At 46.6% G+C, this 25947-nt stretch overlaps 1 protein-coding gene across 1 annotated transcript in view; it reads left to right on the forward strand.

The window, feature by feature from the left end:
* Positions 1-25947, forward strand: part of SMC1B (structural maintenance of chromosomes 1B) — a 52428-nt gene that overhangs the window by 10990 nt on the left and 15491 nt on the right. Inside the window, 8 exon segments of the mRNA XM_020977452.2 lie at positions 294-376; positions 2209-2416; positions 3615-3800; positions 6943-7122; positions 17727-17873; positions 20521-20658; positions 22290-22406; positions 23454-23560. Of these exon segments, the coding sequence (XP_020833111.1) occupies positions 294-376; positions 2209-2416; positions 3615-3800; positions 6943-7122; positions 17727-17873; positions 20521-20658; positions 22290-22406; positions 23454-23560 (1166 nt within the window).

Here is a 25947-nt window from a genome sequence, read left to right on the forward strand (position 1 = left end):
CCTGAGGCTGGGGAGTGAAGAGAGATGGGCCAGAATGCTGGGAGCTCCTGAAGGCCTTTGGGCTTGGGTGTGGCCCTTGGATGGGATGGGATGGGAAGATCAAACCCTCGAAAGAGAGGAGACTTCAGAATTGAAATGACACCATTCAGGAGATGAGAGCAGCTCCCCAGGCTGCGCATCGCCCAGTGAGCCTTTGAAGCCCAAGTTAGGCCTGTTGGGCAAAGTGCTGGCTTTTACCTAATCTCTGTCTTGTAGCTCCCACAATTGATTTTAAATTCCATTTGCTCTTTTAGGGGAATTTAAAGCAGATAAAGGAACAAATAGAAGACCATAATAAACGCATAGAGAAATTGGAGGAGTACACTAAAGCGTGCATGTAAGTATAGAAACAAGTGTGTTGCATTCTTGTTTGTCAGAGATTTGGGTGAGATGTGTACCAGCCCAAGAGGACCAGGCCCTCTTCTTTCTCCCTTTACAGCAGGAAGCAAATGGAGGTCACACCACAGGGTGTTTGGAAGGGCCCCACTGTGGCCAATTTCCAGAAGTAGAATCCCTTCCTCCTTGGGGAGGCAGGCCTGGGGTAGTAGGAAGAGCCTCATTTGTAGTCAAGAAACCTAGAAATAAATCTTGACACCACTTCTTATCAGCTGTGTGACCTTCAGTCAGTCACTGAGCCTCCTTTCCTCATCTGTAGATGGGGCTTACCATGTTATGTGTGACCTAACTAAGGATTTTTGTAAGGAGCAGGAGAGATGACTGATGTTAGAAGTTAAAGAACAATACACGTGTCAGCTCATGTTAATTTGTTCACGGGTGCTAAAGGGAGTGTCTGGGAGTCCTTCAGTGTAATTACTGAGTCATGTCTTCTTTCAAAGAACTGCAACCCAGAAAGTCCTAAATTCTGAGTATTCATGAAGCACTTACATGGTAAGGTTATGAAGACAAGAATGAAACAGTACTGTCCTCGAGGATCTAATATTCTGATGGGATGGGAGAAGAAAGAGAACAGCATGTGAGCAAATAGAAAGCGGTAGGGGCAAGAGGTCTTTGGAAGGAAGGCTACCTCTCTGACCTCTCAAACTCTGAATTCTTTGGCATTGGGAAGGCCTGAAGTGAGTGCCTTTTCAGTTATCAAAGAGTAATTACACTTTGAAAAAAAAAGTATATTTTTATATTTATTTCCCAACTACATGTTAAAAATTTTATCGCTCATTATTTAAAATTTTGAGTTCCAAATTTTCTCCCTTCCTCCTGCCTTTGCCCTATCCCTTGAGAAAGCAAACAACGTAGGTGAAGTCATGCAAAATGTCATTCCATATTAGCCACGTTGCAAAAGAAAACACATGCACACAAAACCAAGAAAACAAAAGTGATACAAGTACGCTTCCATTGGTTCTCTCTCTGGAGGTAGACAGCATTTTTCCTCATGGCTCTTTTGGAATTGTCTTGGATCATTAAGTCATTCACATTTGATCATCGCATGGTGTTGCTGTTACTGTGTGCTGTACTCCTGGTTCTGCTCGGTTCCCTTTGTATCAGCTCATGTAAGCTTTCCAGGTGTTTCTGAGAGTATCCTGCTTGTCATTTCTTCTTGCACAATAGTATTCCATCATAATCATATACCACAGCTTGTTCAGCCATTCCCCATTTGATGGGCATCCCCTCAATTTCCAGTTCTTGGCCACCACAAAAGGAGCCACCATCAATATCTTTGTACATGTGGGCCCTTTTCCTTTTCCTTTAATCTCTTTGGAATTCAGACCTAGCAGGGGCATTGCTGGGTCAAAGGGTATGCACAGGTTTATAGCCCTTTGGGTGCAGTTCCAACTTGTTCCCCAGAAAGGTTAGGCTAGTAAAGAGTGATTAAGTTTTGTTCAGTTAGCGACAGGAAGTAGAATTTGTGCTAAATATAAAACAAAATTCTTGACAGTTAGAGACATCTCAAATTGGGAAGCTAGTGAACCCTCATCACTGGTGGTTTTCAGGTGGTAGCCAGGTGACCATTGGTCGGTGGTGTTGTTTCCATTGAAACCAGATGCCTTTGGCCATGCCTTCCAGCTCATGGGTGCTGTTTGGCTCTGGGTTGTGGTGGGTTCTCCTCTGGAAGCCCCAGCCTACTTGTAGGGACTGTGTAATTACCCTGCCTCCCCCCACAGCAGCGGATAATGTCATGTTGATGTCCATCTCCTCCATGTTGTTGGCGTCTAGGGATTGTTTGAAAGAGAAGACTGAACAAGAGGGAGCCCTTGTGGAGGAGCTCGAGCAGTCCAGAGTCAGAATGGCCGAAGTGAACGACGAACTGAGTCGTATCGGAGGGGAGTTACGGAATGCACGCATTGATCACCATGAAGGAAAGCGTCAGCAAAAGAAAGCTGAGGTTCTGGAATTCCTGAAGAGGCTTTATCCTGAGTCTGTGGTAACTAGAATGGTCGACTTAAGCCTTCTGGGTGAATTCAATTAGGAGCCTTTCACTTCAGTGGGAAAAACAAATCTGGTCCAGAGGTAGATGGGTAGAAGTCAGGTGGAAGCCACAGTCTGAGCAGCAGACCATCCGCCTGGGCTGGCAGTGGTGCCCTTGGAGTCCCTGGCAGTGTTATGCCCTCTCAGGGTTCTGCAGTGTTGGGAGACCTTCTCACAACCACCCTCTGTTTTACTGAAGATTAGCTCGTGACCACCCAGGGTCACAGGCTAGGGAGGTTGGAGATGGGGCTGGAACACAGGCCTTCTGACTCCCAGGCAAGGGCTCTTTCTGCTAGACCGTACTGTCTCTTGGATAAAGTAAGACAAGGATTATAAAAGACCCATGATTTCATAGCCCCTTCATGCCTTACCTAAACTTCATGAGTTGCTGTGGCCAAAAAGTGTTCCTCTTTTGGTGTCCAACTTCTTGGGGATGAGTGTCTCAACTTGGCCAGGGTGGCTTCATTGGAAGAGTTGGTCCTTGTGGGACCTGAAGCTTGTACCTTCCCTGCCGTAGCCATTGAGAACCCAGGGACTCCTCATCACGAGGGCTTGGAGGAGACAGAAACCAATGCACATCATGTGACCTGGAGCCTAAAGAATGAAAAGCCCCAAATGAGTTTCCCAGAAGGCAGTCCCTGTGGCAGACTGTTTTCAGTGAGCTGGAGGATTTTCCTAGACTTTTCAGAACCTGCTTTTTTCAGTTGCCTTGTTTTAAACACATGGAATTTTAGGCGTTTTCTGAAACATTTGGCTTCTGAAATGATTGGAGTCACTTTTTGAGGCTCTTTGTTCTATATATTTAGAGTACTTGAAGAAATGCAAGAAGCTGGTGACATTTGCAAGTCTACACTTGAAGCTAAGTCAAGTGGTTTTGATTGTTGTTTTGAAAATATGTTTGTGGGGCAGCTAGGTGGCTCAGTGGATAGAGCACTGGCCCTGGATTCAGGAGGACCTGAGTTCAAATACAGCCTCAGACACACAACACTTACTAGCTGTGTGACCCTGGGCAAGTCACTTAACCCTATTGCCTAGCCAAAAAAAAATTAAAGAAAAAGAAAAGAAAATATATTTGTGCTTTTTCATAAAGCTAAAAGAAACCATGTGCTAAATATTTGTGTGCTTTTCTTTCCTTATTTTTGGACCTCCCTAAGTTTGGCAGACTCCTTGATTTATGTCATCCCATTCACAAGAAGTACCAGCTCGCTGTGACCAAACTCTTCGGCAGGTACATGATAGCTATTGTGGTAGTTTCGGAAAAAGTAGCAAGAGATTGCATTCGATTCCTGAAAGAAGAAAGAGCTGAGCCTGAGACATTCCTTGCTCTGGATTACCTTGATGTAAGTATCTTTAGTAAGTCAAACTAAAATGGCGGCCTCTTGCTGAGATAACCTTTCCCCAATAACATGCTGCTTCTGGAATCCCCTCAAAGGAGGGATACCCACTCTGCCTTACTTCCCAGTCATGCTGCAAGAACCTGGTCATTAGGGGCAGGGTTTTCATAGAATATAGGAGCTTGGAAGGAGCGTCAGCAGTCATTTAAAGACCCGCTTGTGCCAGACCCCGGGGTGCAGAGACAAAAGTGACATGCCCGCTCTCAAGGGGCTTACATCCTGTTAGGGGAGACAGCATTTGCACACATAGCTATCCAAAAAAAGATACATCCTAATTTAGAGGGCCAGGGAGGAATTAGCAAATGAGTTCAAGAAAGGTTTCATGTAGAAGATGACATCTGAGATAATGAGGGAGTGCAGTCCAGGTGTGGGAGATGGCCCACAAAGGTGTGGAAGTGAGAGATGGAAGAAGCCATAAGAAGGCCAGTTGGGTTGGAAAGGGGAGCAATGTGTAATAAAGCTGGAAAAAGGTTGGGGCGGGCTATGCAAAGCCTTGAATGCTTGGGCCTTAAGGTAATCTCCTAGAGTTTATTGACTGGAGGAGTGATGTGATCAGACCTGTGACTTAGGTAGCTGTATCGAGGATAAATTGTGGGGAGAGGCTTGAGGCGGGGAGGCCGTTTTGTAGGCTGCTGTAATAGTCAAGGTGAGAGGTGATCTCACCACGTGAGAGGGTGGCTGTGGGAACGGAGGGAAAGGGAGGGACCCGAGAGAGATCACAGAGATCGAAACAAGACTTGGTCCCATGTTGAATGTGGTTGTACTAAATGAGGTGTCCTCCTTGACGTGGAGGTTGGGAACCAGGGTGACCGGAAGGAAGGTGGTGGTGCTCCCTCCAAAATGCGGGTTCTCTTTTAGGCGTGTTGAGCCTCATCTAGTTTCAGATATCCAGTAGACAACTCTCACAACAGTGAGAGACTTGTAGAGATGACAACCCCCCAGTGGAGGGGACTCAAGAGCCTTGGCTTCTATCCACAAGCAGAGGAGACTGAGGACAGAGAGGAGATCCAAGAAAAGCATTGGCAGGAAGACCCAGAGAAGAGAAAGGGTGGTCAGTAGCGTCCCAGGCTGCAGGAGAAGGGTGAAGGCCTGCAGATGTGGCAGTAGGGAGACATTGGACTCTTGTCTCTTTTACTCTTTGTTATACAGAGTGGCTTTCTGGGAGGTTGGGAAATGTCAGGGATGTCAAAAGGTATCAATAAACATTTATTTTGCAAAGGAGATCATTGATCACTTTGGAAAAAGTAGTTTCAGTTTAATGTTGAGACAGGAAACTGGGAGCCATCAGAGCCAGAGTCAAGATGGCAGAGTGAGAGGCAGCGTTTTTTCCCAGCTCAGCCACAACAGCCTAGAACATAGGCTAGACCAAAGTCTGATTGGGAAGAGGGACCCAGAACGGGGAGGGCTGGGCAGGCGCAATGGGGAGCGTTCTCTCCCTTCCCACCCAATAAGAAGGCAAGAAAACAAAACTTATTAAAAACTGCATCTATGTAGTCGTGCAAAACAAATTTCCCCATAAGCTATGTCTCCCCCTAAAAGCCAAAAAAGAAAATATGCTTTAATCTGCACTCTGAGCCCATCAGCTCTCTCTGTGCAGGTGGAGAGCATGTTTTATCAGGAGTCCTTTGAAATTGGGGTGGATTGTTGTCTTGATCAGAGGAGCCAAACCTTTCATTGTAGTTACGGAATTGCTGTTACTGTGTACACTGTTCTCTGGGGCTGCTCCCTTCACTTTGCATCAGCTCTGTGAGTCAGGTTTTTCTATGGGGAGAACCCAGTTGAGATGAGATCAGTAAATTGGAAGTGGAGCCAGTCAGTGTGGTTGCCTAGCTTACTCTAGTTCCTTTCACTGTCACCAAAGAAGAGCAGGGTAGGCCAGCGGTTCAGGTTGTCTGGGACTGGGGTCTGGCCAGGAGTGAATGGCGGTGGAACCAGAGAGCGAGAGCTTTGTGAGCAGAGGACGCCATGGAGTTGAATGGGTCAACTGCAGGGCCAAGATTGGGAAGAGCTGAAGGTGAAGCCCAGTGTCAGTGAGGCCTAGAACGAAGGGCCAGGCCCTGCCCTTACTTGCAGGACATCTCTCTCCACCATGTTGCCCCAGAAGCATACCATAGTCAACACGTCCAGAATGGAGCTCCTTATCATTACTCCTCAACCCACCCCTAGGTTGAGCCTCTAAATTGGTCACCTGGCCCCTCCATGTCTTTTATGCAGCCTCCCAATGGAAATTCCTTCAGGCCAGCCCCTCTCCTCTGCCCAGGAAGTTGTAGTCCCCACACTGCCCCTCCCCCCCCCAGCCTTGAAGATAAAGTGCGCGCTTCTCTCTTTGGCTTTGTAAGCCCTTCGCAGTCTGGCCCCAGCCTGTCTTTCCAATGACCAGTGCCTGGCACCGAGTCGAGTTGCCCGATGTTTGTTCATTGATTCATTCATTCTTTCAGGCTGTACAACGAATGAAATGATGGACTGGAAGCTCATGATACAGTCCTCCTCCCCACACACTGTGTGTGCCTTCCTGGGCGGCCTCCTGGCTGACTCCCGCACTCAGTATTCCGTCGCCCAGTTCTGGGCCTTGGGATAGCCTGTGCTGTGTAGACTGGGAATGGTCTCTTTCCTCCTGTTGGAACCACTGACTCCCATCCAGGCTCAGCCCAAGGGCTCCCTCCTTTGGTAGCAACCCTTGCAAAACCCTGTGCGGGTAGACTTGGGATGCAAGCTACACTTGCCGATGGGGTGAGTGGAAGGTGCCGGAGTCAATCAGTCAGCACCTGCCCCAGAGGCTTCCTTGGTTCCTAGCGTGGAGCCCAGCACATGGTGGTGTTCAGTAAATGCTTGTTGATTGGTGGCCCTCAGCTCCCTCGTCTGTAAAATGAACATTTCTGTGAGCCTTTCTTGTTTTCAGGCAGGACGTTATGTGCCTTTTTTAAAATAACAAAAATAATATCTGGCCTTCTCCTTCCACCTTGTCTTAGTGCAGCTCTTACTTTACTCGGTGGTCTGCTTGCCAGGGCTGCAACTGGTCAAGGACGCCTGCCGGGTGTGGGGTGCGTGTGGCCATCCCGTGTCATGTGTTCCTTGTTGCATCTTTCAGATCAAGCCCATCAACGAAAGGCTCAGGGAGATGAAAGGCTCCAAGATGGTGATAGATGTTGTGCAGACCCAGCTTCCACAGCTGAAGAAGGTCATCCAGTTTGTGTGTGGCAATGGGCTGGTGTGCGAGACCGTGGAAGAGGCCCGCCACATGGCCTTTGATGGGCCCGAGCGGCTGAAGGTGAGAGGGGACAACTGCTCGGACCTGGGGAGTGGGCTGGGTGGTGCTTAGAGATCACGTATGTATGTGTGTGTATGTTTGCATGTGTGTGTACATAGGTATACATGACCTTTGATGGGCCCAGGTGGCTAAAGGTGAGGGGGGACAACTGGAGGCCAGAGTGTATGCCAGGTGATATACTCAGATGTCATGTAGGTGTATGTGTGTATACATACGTGTGTACATACATACACGTGCACATACCTGCTTTTGGGGGCTGATTTCATTTTCCCTTGGTTGTGTGGATTCCTGGGAATGGTTTTGTGTTCACACCTCTTTGGCCTCTGGCACCATGATTTCCCTATTGTACCTCGATGTACCCAAACATGGGATAACAGCAAAGGTCAGAGGTTGGCCATGTTCTCGTCACCCTTTGGCCACCAGGGTTATAGGCTGCCTTGCAGGTGGACAGAGAGCCCCTATCGTCATTTGAGGTAGTATGTGACCCACTTCTTCCTGAATGGAGGTTTGTTTGAAGGGAGGATCAGAAGGGGCCATAGCAGAGTCCTGCCAACAGGCACTAGATAAGGGTGACACCTGCCAGCAGTGGTGTGGTCAGTGCAGCCAGGTTTCTGTGGATGTGTGTGTGTGTGTGTGTGTGTGTGTGTGTGTGTGTGTGTGTGTGTGTAAAGGTGGCTCTGGGTGGCAGCGGGCATGACTTCCTGGGCATTCCAGGGAGAGGAGAAGGTAGAGGTAGCTACCAGGGCACAGACCAAGGATCAGGAAGTCCTGCCTCAGACCCTCACTGGCAAGTCACTTCACCTCTGTCAGCCTTAGTCTCTTTGTCTGTAAAGTGGGGATCATAACACCCTCTGCCTCCCAGTGTTGTGCCATGGATATAAATGCTATTATTATTTTTCTCTGTAGCTCGTTTCACTTTTCCTTTAAATATTTAGATGCTCTGCCATTTGGTGCCTCTGTATTTGGTATTGATGTCAGTTTGTTATGATGATGCCTTTCAGTATAACGTGGTTTCCCTGTTTCTCTCTCTTTGTCACATCAAGCCTGGTTTTGCTTTTGCTCTGTCTGAGGTCACGATTGCCACGCCCACCCTTTAGACTTCAGGGGAACCTCCAGTCTCTCAGTTAGCTCTGTGTGTGTCGCTGTTTCAGGGGTGTTTCTGGTAACCAGCATATCGCTGGGTTCTGCTCCCCCATTCTAGCCGATAGCTCACGCCAGTCCCATGCCCAGTTATGGTCATTAATTGGTCATCCCCTCCTTTTCGTTCTTTGATACTTTTCTGTTTCTTGCCCCCATCTGGTGGTTGGGGAGGGGCAGCCGCCCTGGGTTTGACACTGTCTGCTTGCTCTTTTTGCTTCTCTGCCTCTCTTCTCTTTCCTTGCTCAGAGCCTGATCATAGATTCTTACCCTAATTCTGCTTAAACCCTCTTCGTAATTTACCCTTTGTGGTTACAGTTTGTTTTGCTCATGACTAATCTAAAGTTCCCAAACATTCTTGGTTTGCTCTCCGGTGTCTCAGTCATTCTTTCACGGTGCCTCTAGGCCCAAAGAGATACCTCAAGGTTCCATCAGCTGAGTGGTTAGCCCTAAAATATTCCCTGAGAATACTCGAAATCCTGGGCAGTACTAGCCCCTCTCCCCTTTCCTTCTTTTTGGCTTGTTGGGCGACCACTCTGAGTGGTCTTCTGACCAGTCCAGATGAGAAGGAGACTCGATACCACCTGCTTCCCCATCTCTCGCTCCTTGTGTGTGCACACTTGACGGTGCCCTTCTTCTGGGAGAGATCTCCCCAGCCTGCCGCTCTCCATTTTCACCATAGTGTATTCTTTTCTCCTCCCTTCATTTTCTTCTTTTGTGATCATCCACACCTAACCTCGGTCTCATTTGACTCCTCCTGCAACCTTACCTAGTGATCTTGGGGTTTTGAGGGAGCACTCATACCGTCTCTCCCATTCGAGTGAAGACGTTTCATCCTCGTTTCGTCCCTTATGATTGCTCATGGATAGTTACCTTTTTGGTTCTCTTGACTTCTGTGTTTGTATTTCAGAATTCTTCTCAGATCGGGTCTTTTCATCAGGAGTTTTCGTTTTAAGGCCCGTTCTCATCTTCGCTTTTGCTGGGCAGGTTATTCTTGGTTGTCAGCCTGTATCTTTTGCCTTTTGGAATGTCAGATTTCAAGCTTTCTGCTTTACAGTGGAGAACTAAATGCATGTTTGTAGTGGCTGCTAAGGTGTGTGTGGCCCTGTGGAGGGAAATAGGGAAGAAGCAAGCTCTCTTAAATAGCAAGTACCTGCTACATGCCAGCTCCTGTGCACTTCACAAATATTATCTCATCTGATCCCCACAGCAGTCCAGTGAGGTGAGTGCTGTTATTATCCCGATTTTCTTCCTGAGGAAAACGAGGAAGCTAGAGGTTAAGTGACTCGCTTAGGACCACCCAGTTAGTCTCTGAGCCTGGATTTGAACTCAGATCTTCCTGACTCCAGGCCCAGTGCTCTGTCCACTGTACCACCTAGTTACCTGGACTGTGGGTCCTCGGGACTTGGATTCTTTCTTTCTTTCTTCCTTTCTGGCTACTTGCAGTATTCTGTCTTTGATTTGGAAGCTCTGAATTTTGACTTTGACATCCCTGTGAGTTTCCTTTTGGGGGCTTCTTCTAGGACATAACCCATGTGTTCTGGTTCTAATAGATCTACTTGGGCAGTTTTCTCTTGTGATTTCTTGGCCTCTCTTGGGGATTTTGTGGTCATGGCTTTCCGTTAATCCGATGATTCTTAAATTACCTCTCCTTGATCTGTTTTCCAGGTTAGTTGTTTTTTATATGAGCTGCTTTGTGTTTTTTTGCCTTTCTTCTTTTTGCTTTGTTTCAGTATTTCTTAGGGAGTGATCAGCTTAGGTTTGGTCTGTTCTCATTTTCAGAGTCTCTTGCTTGGATGCAGTTTTGCACCTCTTGGGCTAAGCTGTTAATTTTCTTTCTAAGTCTTTTCTCCTTAATATTTATTTCTCCAATGCTCTTGTTTCACTTATTAAATATTTTTTAAAGTGTGCTTGACTCTTGATTCTTCTCTTTTTGAACTTGTGCCCATGCTATTTTTTTTATTGGATGTTTTGCTTATATGTGTTTTGGGGTCACTCTTTTCTTCTGGGTAGTGTCTTGGGCTTCCTTGTCACCTTAATAGCTCTTTATGGTGGGGTTCTTTTTCTGTTGGCTCATTCTTTCAGTCTGACTTCCCCAATTCTCACTTAATTAGGGCTAGGCTCTGCACCCTCTGGAGGAACCATCAGGGCCCTGCTTGGACTTGGTTGAACTTTTCTAGAGCTTCTTTTTGTCTCTGTTTATCTCAAGTTGGGAAGCTGCCCTAAGGCAGCATTTTTCCCTTTCCATTCTTTGTAACCTTTATCTTCTCAGAATCTAAAAATGTGATTGACTTCTGGACTGGGAGATCAGAAAGAAACTCCGTTAAATGCCCTGTCAGGCTCTATACCATCTTTTTTGTTCTCTTCTATAAGAAACCACCTTATTCCCTTTTTGCAATAACTTTTTCACTTCTCTTTTCAACTTTGTCATTTTCCTGACTTTGTGTTTTCATGTCTGCTTAATCTCTCCCTCTCTCTCTCTCTCTCTCTCTCTCTCTCTCTCTCTCTCTCTCTCTCTCTCTCTCTCTCTCTCTCTCCCCTCTCTCCCTCTCTCCCCCTCACCTGAGGACAGCTTTCTGTGGATTTTTATATCACCTACTGTTATTTATAATTTCTTCTAATGGCTTTTTGGGTTTTCATTGTCTGGCACATAGGGATGAATATCAAATACTGTCTGAGCATGTCGTCTGTGATTTAGATCCTCCATAGGCTTGATGGAATATTTCAGCTTTTCCTTTATTCAGACCCTGAGAGTACCCTCAGCCCTAATGACTTAGAGCAGTTGACACAAGCTGTATATTGAGCAACTGATTGATCCACAAGGCAAAAGCAGCTTTAAGACAGATTAGGAGACCTTCTTTCCAGAGGCAGCAAGTGTGGTACAAATAAAAGGCCTCTGAGCCAGGAACACCGGAGAGTGGCTACAGGGCTAGAAGAAGAGGAGCAATAACAATGGAAGGAAATTCACAGGAGACAAAATCCAAGAGTGGAACCAGTCCTCCAACCCTCGGCCTCACACGTCTAGACACAGAGGCATAAAATAGGGGTGACAAGTCAGCTGAACTCAGAATGCAGGGCAGAGAGATGAATTTGACCTGTGAGATGTCGTTGGGATTGGGAGGGAATGAGAATCATGCCTGGAAGCTGCATTGGAAGCTTATACCTTGTTTAAAAGGAACAGGGCAGGTAAACGGAGTTTAGGAAACGGTATAACATTGTTCATTATGATGCCATGCCCAAAAGAACCAAAGGCAGAGAAACATGGTGTGGGAATGGAGCAACCCCCACTGACTCCATCTTGTAACTAAATTCCAGATCTAGCTCAGTTCCCTTTATATTCAGTTATGAGTTTAGTCCAATTTCTGTCTTGTAAGAAAGTTTTGTTCAATATGGGAATTGTGAGAAAACTTTTTTGCATTATTGGAACCTAGGCCTTTGTGGCTGGGAAACTGGACCACCTCTACCTGTTTCTTAGAGACCCTTAACTCAGGCTCTAGGATTATACTGGCTAGAAACCCAGTCAGATCCAAAGATTGATACAAGGAGTTTTCTCACAATTATACATCTTGAGTTACCTGTGTATCTTATCTGAAAACTGACCCCATACTGGTCAATCAGTTATTGTTTCTTTGTTTCTTTAATTAAACACAGACACTCAGGGATGGAATGGAGAGGTGGGATGCCCCTTTTTCTAACTTCAGGAAATTATGCCCATTTGTCCTTCACCTCCCAACTTGGAAAGCCCCTGATTTTGTGTCCTGGTTTATATCCTGTTAATGTATTCTTTTAATGCATAAAAATCTATCTCCTCCCATATTTGGGGTCCAGTGCCAAGCTGAGGTGGTCCGATCCCGTTTTATCACGCAGTTGGCATGCATTGCTTAATAAATCGATATGCTCAGAAGCTCAAACCTTTGTTTCCTCAGTTATTCCGTATTTCACCCGTCACAGTGGTGAAGAGTATTGGGTGAAGATAAGCTGAGGTAGAAACAAGAGGGACACTTCATCAGTGTCCACTACAGACCACCTGTACAAAAGGAGGAAAGCAATGTGGAGTTCCAGAAAGAGACCCTAACCTGCATTCTGGAGCAATGGTAGGGGCCTGGGAGGGGGAGCTGCCGCGCTTCTTCTCCGCCAGAAGCAGAGCACCTAACGCATGTCTGGTCTAGCCTTGATTCCATTCTTCAGAAGGTAGAGGAACAGCAAAGGGAAGTGTGCTATTGCACCTGTTTCCAAGCACAGAGGAGCGTTGACTGGCAGCTGGAGTGGAAATGACAGGAATCATGGGGGCGGGGTGGGGATTGATCACTCTGTCCTAGAATTTGTGCTCGAGGAGGTGAGGAATGCCCAGCGTAGCCAGATGTGGACTGACCTGCCGTGGGAGAGGAGATGACAGCAACTTCAGAGAAAGGATTCCGTGGACTTGGATCAGCTCAGAAGGGGGAAAAACTCTCAAGAGGAAATCTGAAGTTATAAAGGCAAATTGTCCAGATGAGAAAAAAGGACATTTATCTAAAGAGACAGGTGCGGCCGCGCTGGAATCTTGCCAACTGCTTAGATTTTTTGTGTGAAAGATGACTCCTGGGTCAAGTAACAAAAAAGAAGAAAAAAGTATGGGAGGGACCTTTAAGAATAGGGCCATGAAGAAGGCACCACTAGAGGCAGGCTTCAGGAAGACCGAGGTTCAAGTTTCCCCTCTGGCTATGTGACCCTGGGCAAGTCATTTAATCTCTCCAGGTCTCAGGCCTCTCTCTTAGGACTCCAAGGTGTGGACCCATCACTTATCTGAACTGGTGGAGGAAGTTTCCTGTCTGGGATACTTTCTAACAATGTAAAATCAAAAGTTTGGTCACTCCTCCCCCTTAAAGAATCCTGTCAGAAGCAATAGTAATAATGAGGGTGATGATAATAGCTAGCATTTCTTTAGCACTTTAAGGTTTGCAAAGCGCATTACAAATATTTTATCATCACAACCACTTTGGGAGGTAGGTGCTACTATTGTACTCATTCTACAGTTGATGAAAATGAAGCAGACAGAAGCCAAGAAGTGACTTGATCGCACAGCTCATGAGTGCCCAAGGCAGGATTTCAGCTCAAGTCTTCCCAATTCCAGGAACCCGAGTATTAAAGCCTTAAATGGCACCAAGACTTTGGAGACCCCTTGAGTATTATGAGTATTGAACACACTCCTGTCATTCCTTGGTTGCAAAGATGGTTGCATGGAGCAAAGTGAAGAAAAGTATGGCATAGTGTGGCACATGCACAGTTAGCAACTGTAGCTGAGGGCATGAATGGGTTGAACACACCCATATAATGGAGGATGACCCACCCAGTGGATGAGAAAGCAGAATCCAACAATATGTTGTTCATAAGAAACAGAATGGAAACAGATAAAAATGAAAGGCTGGTGCGAAAGCAAGAGTAGCAGTCATGATTGTGGACAAAGCAGCAGTGAAAACAGACTTGATCAAAAGAGACAAGAAAATCTACATTCCTCTTAAAGGGACCATAGATAGTGAATTCATATTGACCCTTTAATACACATGCATCAAGTGGTGTGGCATCTCAGTGCATAAGAGAAAAGTAAACTGATCTTCAGGGGAAGATAGGAACACGATGATGTTCCCATCTCACACCTAGACCAGTCTAACCAAATGTAAACAAGAAAGGAGTGAGCACCCCGGATAGAATTTAGGAAAGTTAGGGTAAGAACAGAAAGGATCATGAATGTTCTCAGCCTTGCAGGTCACCTTTACAAAACTTGACCGTAGATCAGTGCATAAAAAAGCTCACAAATATGTGCAGAAAAACAAATATTAAACACACTCTTTACCAACCACAATACAGTAAAAATTGTATTCAATAAAGGGCCTTTGAGGAAACCTTTAGAATTAATTGGAGACTAAGTAACATAATCCTGAAGAATTGGTAGGTGAAAGAACATATCATAGAAACAATAGAGAATTTCATCAAAGAAAGAAAGTGACTCCTGTAATGCAGCCAAACCAGCCCTAAGGGGGAAATTTATATCTCTAAACACTTTCAGTACAAAAGACAAAGAGCACATCAGTTAATTGGACATGCAGCTAAAAAAACCCCAGAAACCTACAAGTTAAAATAACAAATCTATCTTGAAAAATAGATAATCTGAAAATCAAAGATAAGATTAACAAAATTGAAAGAAAATAAAGCAAAACATTGATTTGATAAATAAAAACCAGGAGCTGTTTTTTGAAAAATCAACAAAATATACCATAGATTAGTCTAATTCATTTTAAAAGGGAGGAGGTACCAAATTACCAGTGCAAAAGTGAAAAAGGGTAATTTACAGCAAATGAAGAAATAACGGAAATTTTTAGAAGCTATTTTGCCTGCTGACAATTTAAATGGAATTGATAAATGACTATAAGAAAAATCAGATTAACAAAACAAGAAAGGATTTAAACAACCTGTTAGAGAAATTAAACCATCAATGAATTCCCAAAGTTGGGGGGGGGACCCCAGGACCAAATGGATTTATAAATTATTTCTATCAGGCATTCAAAGAATTTATTCCAACATTAATAAACTATTTTAAAAAATAGGAAAAGAAGGGAGCCTACAAAATTCCTTCTGTGATACACTTACAAACTTGAGACCTGACCGGGGAGGAACAAAACAGAAAGAAAACCTGCCAGTACACCCAGTAAATATTCATCGCAAACTTTTAAATAAACTGTCAGCAAAGAGGACACAGCAACATGGCCAAAAGGTCGTTTACACCTTGGCCGTGTCAGATTCACACTGGAAATGCAAAGTCAGTTCAATGTTAGGAAACCAACCACAGTAGCCTGTATCCCATTGTGTGGTTTCAGGGCAGGATGAGTGGTGAGGCAAGGAGAAGGTCCCTGGCCTGAGAGTGAGAAAACTGGCCACTGCATTATTTGTTATGGCACAGTCACCTTCCGCTACCTGCCTGTGCCCCAATCTGTTTAGCAGCTCACTCCCCTTAGTTTCTGCTTTGGGGTTACCATGGAAAGTACCAGTACAAATATTTTTGTACTGAGGACACCTTGTCCCTTTTCTTTGGTCGCTTGGTGGTGTATCTCTGGGTCCAAGGATATAGACATTTTAGTAATATTTGGGGCACAGTTACCAAATTGCTTTCCAGAACATCAGGGCCAGTTCACAGCTCTACCAGCAGGCAGTAGTGGACCTGTTTTTCTGCAGCCCTTCCAACATTTGTCCTTTTCCTCTTTTGTTATTGTTGCCGGTCTGACAGGCATGATTTCTTCCTTGCTCCTAATGTGTTTGATGTCATCTTTTTAAACTAAGTCACATATGTGTTGGAAGTTTATCTTGGTGTGTGATGTGCCAGACTGCTTTTGTCATCACCTCGGGTCATGGAGTTAATAGACAGGAAGCCGCTGTGTGTTTGTTTCTTTCTGCGGTTATGGATCTGCCACCTCTGATTAAAGCCAGTACCATTTGTTTTTCGTTATTACCCTGAAGATTTTTGGACTTTTTGTTTCTCCGTGGCAGTTTTGATGTTATTTTCCTAGCTCTATCAAATATTCTTTTGGGAGTTTGATTGGTACAAGCAAATGAATGAAGTTAGGTAGTATTGTCATTTCTGTTATGTTGTCTCAGCTTAAGCATGAGCACTTAATGTTTCTCCACTTGTTTAGTTGGGCTTTATTTCTGCAAAGAGTGTTTTGTAGTTAGAATGTTGGTAGATATTCTTTCAAATATTTTATAGCTTCTGTAGAATTGGAATAGAATTTCTTTTTCTATATTATCGTGCTGTAAGAAATAATGAGCAGGTGGACTTCAGAAAAACCTGGAAAGACTTACATGAACTGATGCAGAGTGAAAGGAGCAGAACCAGGAGAACATTGTACACAGTAGCAGCCACATTGTGCTATGACTGACTTTGATAGACTTAGCCCTTCTCAGCAATGCAGGGATCTAAGACAATTCCAAAAGACACGATGGAAAATGCTATCCATATCCAGAAAAAGAACTATGGAGTCTGAAATGCAGATTGAAACATACTATTTGCTCTCCTTTTCCTTTGTTGTTTTGTTTTGTTTCTTCTTTCTCATGGTTCCTCTCATTGGTTCTAATTCTTCTTTATATCATGACTAATATGAAAATGTGCTTAATATGAATGTATAAGTAGAGACTATATCAGATTGCATGTGGTCTTGGGGAGGGGGGAGGAGAGAGAGGGAGAAAATTTAAAACTCAAAATTTTATGGAAGTGAATGTTGAAAGCTAAAAATAAATACATTGTTTTAAAAAAAAGAATTTTTCTTTCTAGCTCTTCCTGTTAAATTTTGTTAATTATATATAGGAATGCTAATAATTGATTTCACATCCTGCAAATTTGATAAACTTGTTAATTATTTCATTTAATTTTTAGTTAACTCTAGAATTTTCTAAGTACGCTTTCATTATTTGCAAAAAGCAATAATTTTATTTCCTCTTTGCCTCTGTTTATTCTCATTGTCTTATTGCTGTAGGTAGCATTTTAAGCACCATTTCAAATAGTAATGGTGGTAATTGCTTTATTGGAAAGTCCTCTTTCTGCATTGCAAAATGTATTGATGTAGTCGTTTGGCTTTTTAAAAATTATTAATATGGTTGATTACACAGTTGAACTAACCCTGCATTCTTGGTATGAACCCAGCATAGTAATAATGTATCTTTCTAACATTGCTGCTGTAGCTTACTTGCTAATATTTTATTTGAAACTGTTCATTAGAACTGTTGATCTGTAGTTTCTTTCTCCTCTGTCTCTCCCTGGCTTATGTATTCAGACCATATGGATCTCGGAAAGACATTAGATAGAAGAGTGCCCTGTTTTCTTAGTATTGAAAATAATTTGCGTAGTACTGGACTCGGTTGTTCTTGGAATGTGTGATAGAATTGACGTGTGTATCCATCAGGCATTAAAGTTTGCTTTTTCCTCCATCTCTTCCTCCATCTCTCCCTCTCTTTCTGTTTCAGGCTGGCTGCCAGTCTGCACCAGCAGAAAGAATTTTCATGTGAGTACTTTCCCACACCGGTGACATGAAGGGTCTAGACCTGACACAAACCACAAGCATTCTGTGTCCTGTCCACACCTGGGCATTGTGACAAGCCACCCTCCAGAGAGGGGAGGGTTGGCCGGGGCTGGCCAGGGCTGGCTGGAAGAAGCCTGGCTTCTTTCACTGGCCAGATGGCAGGCACACGGTCAGCCTCCCGCAGGAATTTCCATCATCTCTGCGGTGCTGTAGACAGATTTGTGAAGTAACAGGTCACTCTGGTAGGGAACAAAAGGCATTCAGTGTGGCTGTGGCTGGTCTTGAATGTGAATCCAGCTGACCCTGTCCTCTTCTGTGGAGCTTGTGGTGAGAGGCTTCCTCGTCCTCCCGTGTCCCTTCTTTGGGAACATTTACCTGTTGAGATGACTTCTCACAGCTGGAATATGTTTGCATTTACAGACTGTCGCTCTAGATGGAACATTATTTTTGAAATCTGGAGTCATTTCTGGAGGGTCGAGTGACTTAAAACTCAAAGCGAGGCACTGGGATGAGAAGGAAATAAACAGACTGAAGGAAAGACGAGACCAGCTCATCAGTGAGTTAAAGGTGGGTGTGCCCATGGGCACCGCGGAGCATTGCAAGCAAATCTGGGGGCTGGCTCGTAGGGGGAGGGGCGCGGCAGCCTGGCACGCAGGACGTGCAGGGGGCCTCCTACGTGGCCGAGACTGGAACCCAGCACTTTGGGTTCTGATTCCAGTGTGGTCCCCATGTTGCCTCTTCATTAACTTAGAATGGATTAAAACGAAGACTACGCCAGTGTATAATCAGAATGTTGACTTTGTTCTAGAAATAGGAGCATAGATTTAGGCCTGGAGGGACTTTGGCGGCCACCCGGTTAAGTCCACTCAGTTTTTACAGTTGAGGAAACTGAGGCGCAGCTCAGTTAAGTGACTTGCCCAGGGGTACACGGGGAGTAGTAATAATGATAATAATAATAACAGCTAGTATCTTAATAGCACTTCAAGGTTTGAAAAACACTTTACAATCATTGTCCCATTTGATTCTCAGAACAACTCTAGAAGGTAGGTGCTGTTACTGTCCCCATTTTAAAGATGAGGAAACTGAAGCATAGAGAGGTTAAGTGACTTGTCCAGGGTCACACATCTAGGACTTGTTTGAGGCTGAATTTGAACTCAGGACATGGTTTTCTGTACAGACATAGGATCATAGATTTAAACCCTGAAGGGACCTTGGAGGTCAGATCCGACCTCACTTTATAGATGAGGAGACCAGAGCCCAGGGTCTCACAGCAAGGACGTGTCTGGGGTGGGACTTGACACTGGGTCCTCCAGCTCCTGGCGTGACGCTTTCTTTGCTGGGCTGCCCAGCTGCCTCCAGATTCTGACCTGGGTCCCGGGACTTTGGGTCTGGCCCATGTCTAGTGCGCCATGATTGATACAGACTCTAGATGGTTGTACTTCGTTGTCTGTAAGTGACTGCACGTAGAAGTTGTCATTCCTGGAATCCAGGAGTTAGGGACCTGAGGCCACCGAGGGGACCCCTTGCTTGATGGTGAATCCATTTATTGCCTCCCCAGCAAGCCCAGTGCTTGTTTACTTACTGCCAAGAGTCTCACTCTTGGCACAGAGCACTCGATATTGGCCATCTGGTATTTCTGGCTGCCGTGGTGGTAAGCGACAGGTACTTCCTGTTGTGGGGGACATGGCTCACCTCTTAGAGCCTCTCTCCAAGCTGCCAGCCAGCTCCCGGTTATGGAACCCAAAAGCCTTTGGTCAGCTGGCCCTCATCCTGCTCGGGGTCTCTGTAACTGCTGGCCCCATCCCAGTAGCCCCTCAGACTGGACTCTCTCTCCCTTTGGCCTCCCTCGGTCCTCTGGCCCCTAGGCCCCTTCCTTCTTGATGATATCCCCAGGGGTCTGTCCTTGACCGCCTCCTCTTGTCTCTCAACACCTGTGCCTTGGTGACGTCAGCTCCCACCAGTTCAGTTCCCTCCAGGCCCAGGGCTGCCATCGCTGTCTGCAGACTGCCTTTTCCATTACCAGCTCCCTCCAAGGTGTCTCCCGGACGTCTCCAATCCAGCTTGTCCAGAATAGGCCTTCCTCTCTTTTCTCCTGGAGCCCAGGCTCCCCCAAGCTTTGTGCTTCTCAGCCTCCCTCTCTCCCTCACCCCCCCTTCTTGTCTGTCCCCTGCCTTCCCAGCTTCTTCGGTCCCTTTGCCCTACAGGGGTGTGTGCTTGTCTCCTAATTGATGGTCCTCTTTTCAGTGGCTCTCTTGTCTGGCCTGGCCCACAAATATCTGTCAGATTCACGTTCCTACGGCAGAGATGACCCCATCATTCCTCAGGGGTTCCCTGTTGTCTCTAGGATAAGATACAAAATGCTCACCTGTCATTTGAAGCCCTGCACCGTGTGGTGTGTCCTCCTCTTCAGTCTGCTCACCCGGTATTCTTGATGCTGCCTTCAGCTCCCAGGGCCGAGAACGTGCCCCCCACCCCCCTTGGGCTCACTGCTGCCGCTTGTCCATCAGGCTTTGGTCCTCTGGTAGCACCTCCATGGAGGAGGGAAGCTCTTGGGCCAGGGCCAGTTTCCTTTTTTGTCTTTGGAGCCCCAGCCCCTCGCTGAGGGTTTCACAAATCCAGGTGAATGGAACTGAATCAAACTGAGCATTCTGGCGTCTCTCAGCCCCGGTGCCAAAATTTTGCCCATGTAACCAGTGGGATGTTTGAAGGAAGTACATTCATTTCAGAAGAGATCAGTCAGGTTGTACAGGGCTGTTTGAAGGAAATGCCACCATTTATCTTGGGAGGGGAATGTATTGGGTGTCTTCAGCTAAGGGAAGGTCTTCCTGGGGCAGAAGGAGGAAGCTTGTTCTACACAGCCTGAGAAAGCACACATGAGGTCCAGCAAGGAGGATTTAGAGGAGAGCCAGTGACCCTTCGTGCTGTCCATCCATGGGGCGGACAGTTTCCTGCCTGAGTCCCATGGCTGGCCGGCCAGTCTGTGGTCCAGAATATTTGAAAGGGGATGTCTGTGTCAGGGAAGACTGAACTCGATGGCCTTTGAGGTCCCTTTCAGCACCGATGACCCAGAAGGGTGACCAGTGTGCTGTCCAGCAAGGGTTGGTTTATTATGTGTGGGGGCAGACATTTATGTGTTTAATGAGGTAGGTGAAAAACACACTGAACAAAGCACTATAAACGTAAGATAATTTTTATCAATATTTCTCTTTTCTAGGACTTAATGAAAATCCGACGCAAAGAAACAGATTTGAAACAAATACAGGCTTTGGTACAGGGGACTCACACCCGACTCAAATATTCTCAAAATGAACTAGAGATGATTAAAAAGAAGCAACTGGCCAGTTTTCACAAGGTGATATAGACAGAAGACATCCAGAATTTTTAGATGAGTCAAGTTTGTTTTCTCATAGACTCTGAACAGGAAGGCGCTCAGAGATCTCTCCCTGAACAGGAGTTCCCTTTACCCCCGCTCCAGGCAGTGCCCGTCAAGGCTGGGTAACTCACAGCATCCTCAGACAGCTCCCTCCATGTTTGTGCTGCTGTACTAGTCAGACAGCAGGCTCTGAGGCAGACCCCTGCCCCCGAGCTAGATCTTTAGGCACTTCTCTGCAGAAACACTTGACCCAGCTCTTTAGACTGATTCCGGCTTGGCACTCTTGTTACCTCAGAATTGGACACAGGCCTCTAGATTTGGCCTGACTAGGACAGAACTCATGTAAACTTCCATTTATGCAACTCTTTTTGAAAATGATTGGTGGAGAACTGAGTAGGGACGAAGAGTAGGGCATGAGGCATGTACTGAGTTGAGCTTTTAATTGGCTTGCAAAATGGATTCCTATTTAGTTGGGGGGAGGGCTTGTGAACATCTGCTTGGGCTGATTGCTCACCCCTCTCCAAGGAAGGCTCTGATTTCTGTCTGGAGGGGAGGCACATGTGGGGACCACAAGACTGGGCATTTTTCCTCTCCTTAGAGAATACCAGATTAGAGTCATATTTATCTGACGCTGCCCAGGAGGGGGGCTTCTCTAGTCACTAACCCTTAGAGAGGAGAGAGTGCCGGAGCTATATCCAGAGGCATGATGGTGCATCACTCATTTAGCCAAGCTTATGCAAGACAGAAATCAGAGACGATAAAATAACATACCAGCCAATAAGCACAGTGAATGGGCTCTTCTACTGTGAAGGAGAGAGAGGTCCCGATCTCACTCCAGGGGAAATTCACTTGGGTCTCTGGCAAGGCAGATGGGAACTTGGGACATGCCAGAGCTGCCCGCCCAGGGAGCCCCCCACCAGGTGCTACTCCCTCCTTTAGGAGCTAGAAGCCAGAAAGAGCTCCTTTGCTCCCCCAAACTCTGGATGGGCCACTGCCCCTTGAATGTCATGTCATCGTTCTCTGCCCCTACCCCAAGGAGTGTCTTAATGCAGATTCACCAGGCTTGGACCCAGGTTACCTTTGTAAAACCAACATCATTGCCAGATTCTGTGGAGCAAGCTCACTGTCCACTGTCATGCAGAGCTAACATTGGCCCAGGGTCCCAGGGGCGAGCCACTGCTGCCTTGGGCTTCATTGTGAAATGGGCCTTTGGATGGATTGGAGCCCTGATGTTCTGGGGACTGACTGTGTTCTCAGGCTTTGTCCAGCTTAGACATGGAGTCCCCAGGTGGCCTCCATCACAGGTCTCATTCATAGCAGTCATCTGGACCACTGACAGTATTATGCTAGTGTCTCATTTTAGTAGTGGCAACAATACCTCACAATACCTCATGGTACTTTATATGCTTGAAAACATGTTTAAATTGCCTCACCTGCTGGCAGCGCAACTGTTTGGCCAGTTCTGCCCAACAGACTGCCCTCCTTGCCCGGCACTGCCTTGGCTTTCCTCTTTGTGGCTGCTCAGCCCTTTCTGTGACCCCTGTGTGGCTCAAGTGCATAGATGCAGTGCAGGCCAACTGTGTCAAAACCATCTTCTTTCTCCCAATCAGGAGCAGTCCCAGCTGCAAAGTGAATTACTGAACATTGAGTCGCAGTACACAATGCTGAGCAATGGCATCGCGGAAAGAGCACAAAAAATTACCAGCTTTCAAGAAAGGATAGATAAGGTGATGAACCTTCTGTGCAGGCTGGACGGCAAAGATGCTTGTTCATTTATGTGGCGTTGGGGTAACAGTGCTAGGGGAAGTGCTGGAGATGCTCGCAGCCTGACAGAGCGTGCCAGGCTCAGGATGCACGCTGAGGCCAGTGAAACCAAAAGGTTTCTTTGTTCAACTATGCGTGTTTGTTAGGAGGATCCCCTTTTCGTTTTTCTGTAGTGGTAGGAGAGAAGAGAGGTGGGGGGAGAGAAAACAATTTAAGAAAAATATTCTGGTGTTTGGTCATTCGGTTGTGTCCGATTCTTTGTGACCTCCTCGGGGTCTTCTTGGCAAAAATACCGGAGAGGTTTGCCATTTCTTTATCTAGTTCATTTGACATGTGAGGAAACTGAGGCAAGCAGGGTGAAGTGACCTGCCCAGGGTCACCCAGCTAGAAAGTGTCTGAGGCTGCATTTGAACTCAGCAAGATGAGTCTTGGTGACTGCAAGTGGGTACTCTGCACACTCTGGCACCTCCTAGCTGCCGCCAAGTGTTGTACGTGCTAATAAATACAAAGAAAATAGAAGCAAACAGATGCCACACTGGGACATAGAAGGTGATGTTTGAGCTAGGTCCTGGAAGAAAAGAACATAATGTGATTAATGAGAAGTCAGTGTTCCATTGTAGACAGAGAGTGGCCTCCAAGCCAGCAGGACCTGAAATATCATGTCTGTGTGACCCTGGGCAGGTCACCTGACTTCCTCGTGCTCTGGGCATCTTGGGAATACGTGAAGTACTAGAGAAGGTGCCGGCCTGCGTTCATGCCCAGGTTTACTCCCCTCCTAGTTTCCTATGCCAGTAAAATCCCAGGCACAGTCCCTCTGTCAACCCTGTTGTTAGTATTTGTTATCATGAAAGCCTTTAGGGTCAGCCCAGACACACTGGTTTTTCATGCTCCTTATTCAGTGTCGTGACATTAAAGGAAGAGTGAGTGAAATTGTCCATTGAGACTGTTTGTGTCTTAGCCACACACAATGTAATTAATTAGCAAACTGAATTGAATTCAAATCACTTAAGGTGGAAGATGAAATTTTCCATGACTTCTGTGAAGAAATTGGTGTGGAAAATATTCGTGAATATGAAAACCAGCATGTGAAACAGCAGCAAGAAATCGACAAAAAGAGGTACCCTTTTCATTCAGCCCTTATTTTGCACATAAATGCCTTTAAAAACCTAGCAGGAGGCTGTGTGTGGCAGCCTCCTCGGGAAGCAGTGGGAAGGGGAGGCGTTCGGTTCTGGTTTTCAGATGCCTTGGCTCAGGTCACAGGCCCTGGTCATGTGTAAGCTCCGTTAGTGGCAGCAAGGCCCCGACCTCTGAATTCAATTTCTGTTCTGTGGAAGGGGACAGTGGTGTCGACACCCCTTCCTCAGAGGGTCCTTGTAAGGAGAAACTTCACAAAGTATGAAGAACAGTGCTGGCCGATAGGAAGTCATGGAACCAAATCCATTCACATGCAAGCATGTCGTTTTGGGAGGCATATATGCTGACGTGAGGAGGGACGGCCTTTGAGGGGTGGGGAAGGAAGGAGAATTGAAAGGAAGAGGCTCATGAACATGAAGCTTGACTCCTGGCACTCTTAATCACAGGATTCAAGGGCCCAGCCTCTCTCTGAAGCCCCCTCCCTTTTGGGAGAGCTAGAACAGTCAGCAGGTAGGTCCTTTCGTCACTCCAGGATCCACGTCTCTTGGGCTTCCACCCTTTGCTCTGAGCAGAATCATGATCAGTGAGCTTGTGAGAGGGAGGAAGGGGCCACATGGTGAAGGTTAGGGTTAGGCAAGGTTGGGCAAGCAGCACCGATTGAGCACTGACTGTGTGCCAGGCCCTGTACTGAGTGCAAAGAGGAGGGAGGCAGTGTCCCTACCCTTAAGGAGCTCATACGCTAATGGAGAGGATACCACATGGCAACTGTGTATAAGCAAGATTATTCACAGGTCAGACTGGACATAATCAGTAGAGGGAAGAGGATCAGGAAAGGCTTCTTGTAGTTGGTGGAGTTTTAGCTGAGACTTGAGGAAAGCCACGAGGCAGAAATGAAGTGGGAGAGAATTGTAGACGTGGAGGGACACCAGTGAAAATGCCTGGAATCTGGCGACGGAGGGCCTGCCCTATCATAGAACTGGCTAGTACATGGGCAGAGCGGGGTGCAGTGATGAAGGTGTAGAAAGGGAAAGGCTGGGAGGCAGGGGAGAGGACTTTGGAGGCCAAGCAGAAGAGTCAGTCTGTGATCGTGTGACACAGTGACCCCTGAGCTTTTGGAGGGTCACCATGACAGCTGAGTGGGGAGCCCTTTAGCAGAGACTTTATCAGCAGGGCAATGGGGCAGCCTCAGACAGTAATAGGAAAGCAGTTGGAGCCTGGAGGTCAGGAGAAGTGAGCATCCTCTTTAGGGAGGTGGTAATTGAATCCACAGGAGCCGATGAGATCACCAAATAGAAGAAGCTGTAGACGGCCCAGGACAGAGCCTTAAGGGACGTCCCTGGTTAGTGGCCATGGCCCAGAGATGCAGGAATGGAGCCTAGGAAGGGGTGTGAATGGAGCCTAGGAAGGGGTGTGAAGGAGCGGGGAGAACCAGGGTGAGCCACAGAGAGGTCATGGAGGAAGGGCAAGAGAAGAGACCAAGGTCACCTTGGAGAAGGCCATTTGGGTGGGATGTCGAGAAGGAAAGCCAGGTTGTAGATTGGGTTAAGAAGGTGTGAGGAAGAGGGGCAGAGGCGTAGCCTATGGACGGCAAAGGGAGGAGAGAACTAGGGAAGAAGACAGGACTAGGACCTCCTTCTCTGCAGCTTACATGCCGACATAACTGTCTCATAGCTGACGGAGAAGTCAGGTCACGCTGCCAGTATGGGTCAGATGGATGACTGGAACCCAGCTTCTGCTGGCTCTGAGGCCAGCTCTGTCTCCTACACCATAGTCCCTCTGCCACATGGACAGCTCTACTATGCTACATTGCCCATCCCTGTCAAGGTTGGGTGAGATGGCACGTTCAGACACATGGGGAAAACTGCTTTGGTGGCTTTGGGGAGGGGGGGACCAGGGAGGTGAAATAGGAGACATCCCCTAGACTCCAGGCATGAGGTAAAAGGGGCCTGAAATATGTGTGTGTGTGTGTGTGTGTGTGTGTGTGTGTATGTATGTATGTATGTATGTATGTGTGTGTGTGTGTGTGCACGCACGTGTGCCTGTGTGGGTGAACTGGAGAGGTATTGGGATAGAGGTGCCTCATGGTCTGAAAGGGTGAAGACTTCCTCACCAAGTCTGTGACCCTGGGCAGCTAGGAAAGAGAGAAGTTGGGGAATGAGAGCAGGCCTGCTTCCACGTGTTGCCCTTGATATGCCTACTGGACATGCAGCGTGAAGTGTGTAGGACTGGACCTCAGGAGAGAGTGGAGTAGTCATTGAAGCCAGGGTGGCTGCTGAGGTCATCAGGTGAGAGAACATTGGAGTAAAGGGGAGGGGGCCAGGACTAGTCCTTGGAACACCCCTGCAGTCCATGGAGGGGAGATATCCAGAA

The sequence above is a fragment of the Phascolarctos cinereus genome, unplaced genomic scaffold, assembly GCF_003287225.1.
Source record: "Phascolarctos cinereus isolate Bilbo 61053 unplaced genomic scaffold, phaCin_HiC Scaffold_1;HRSCAF=81, whole genome shotgun sequence".
In the NCBI taxonomy this organism is placed as follows: Eukaryota; Metazoa; Chordata; class Mammalia; order Diprotodontia; family Phascolarctidae; genus Phascolarctos; species Phascolarctos cinereus.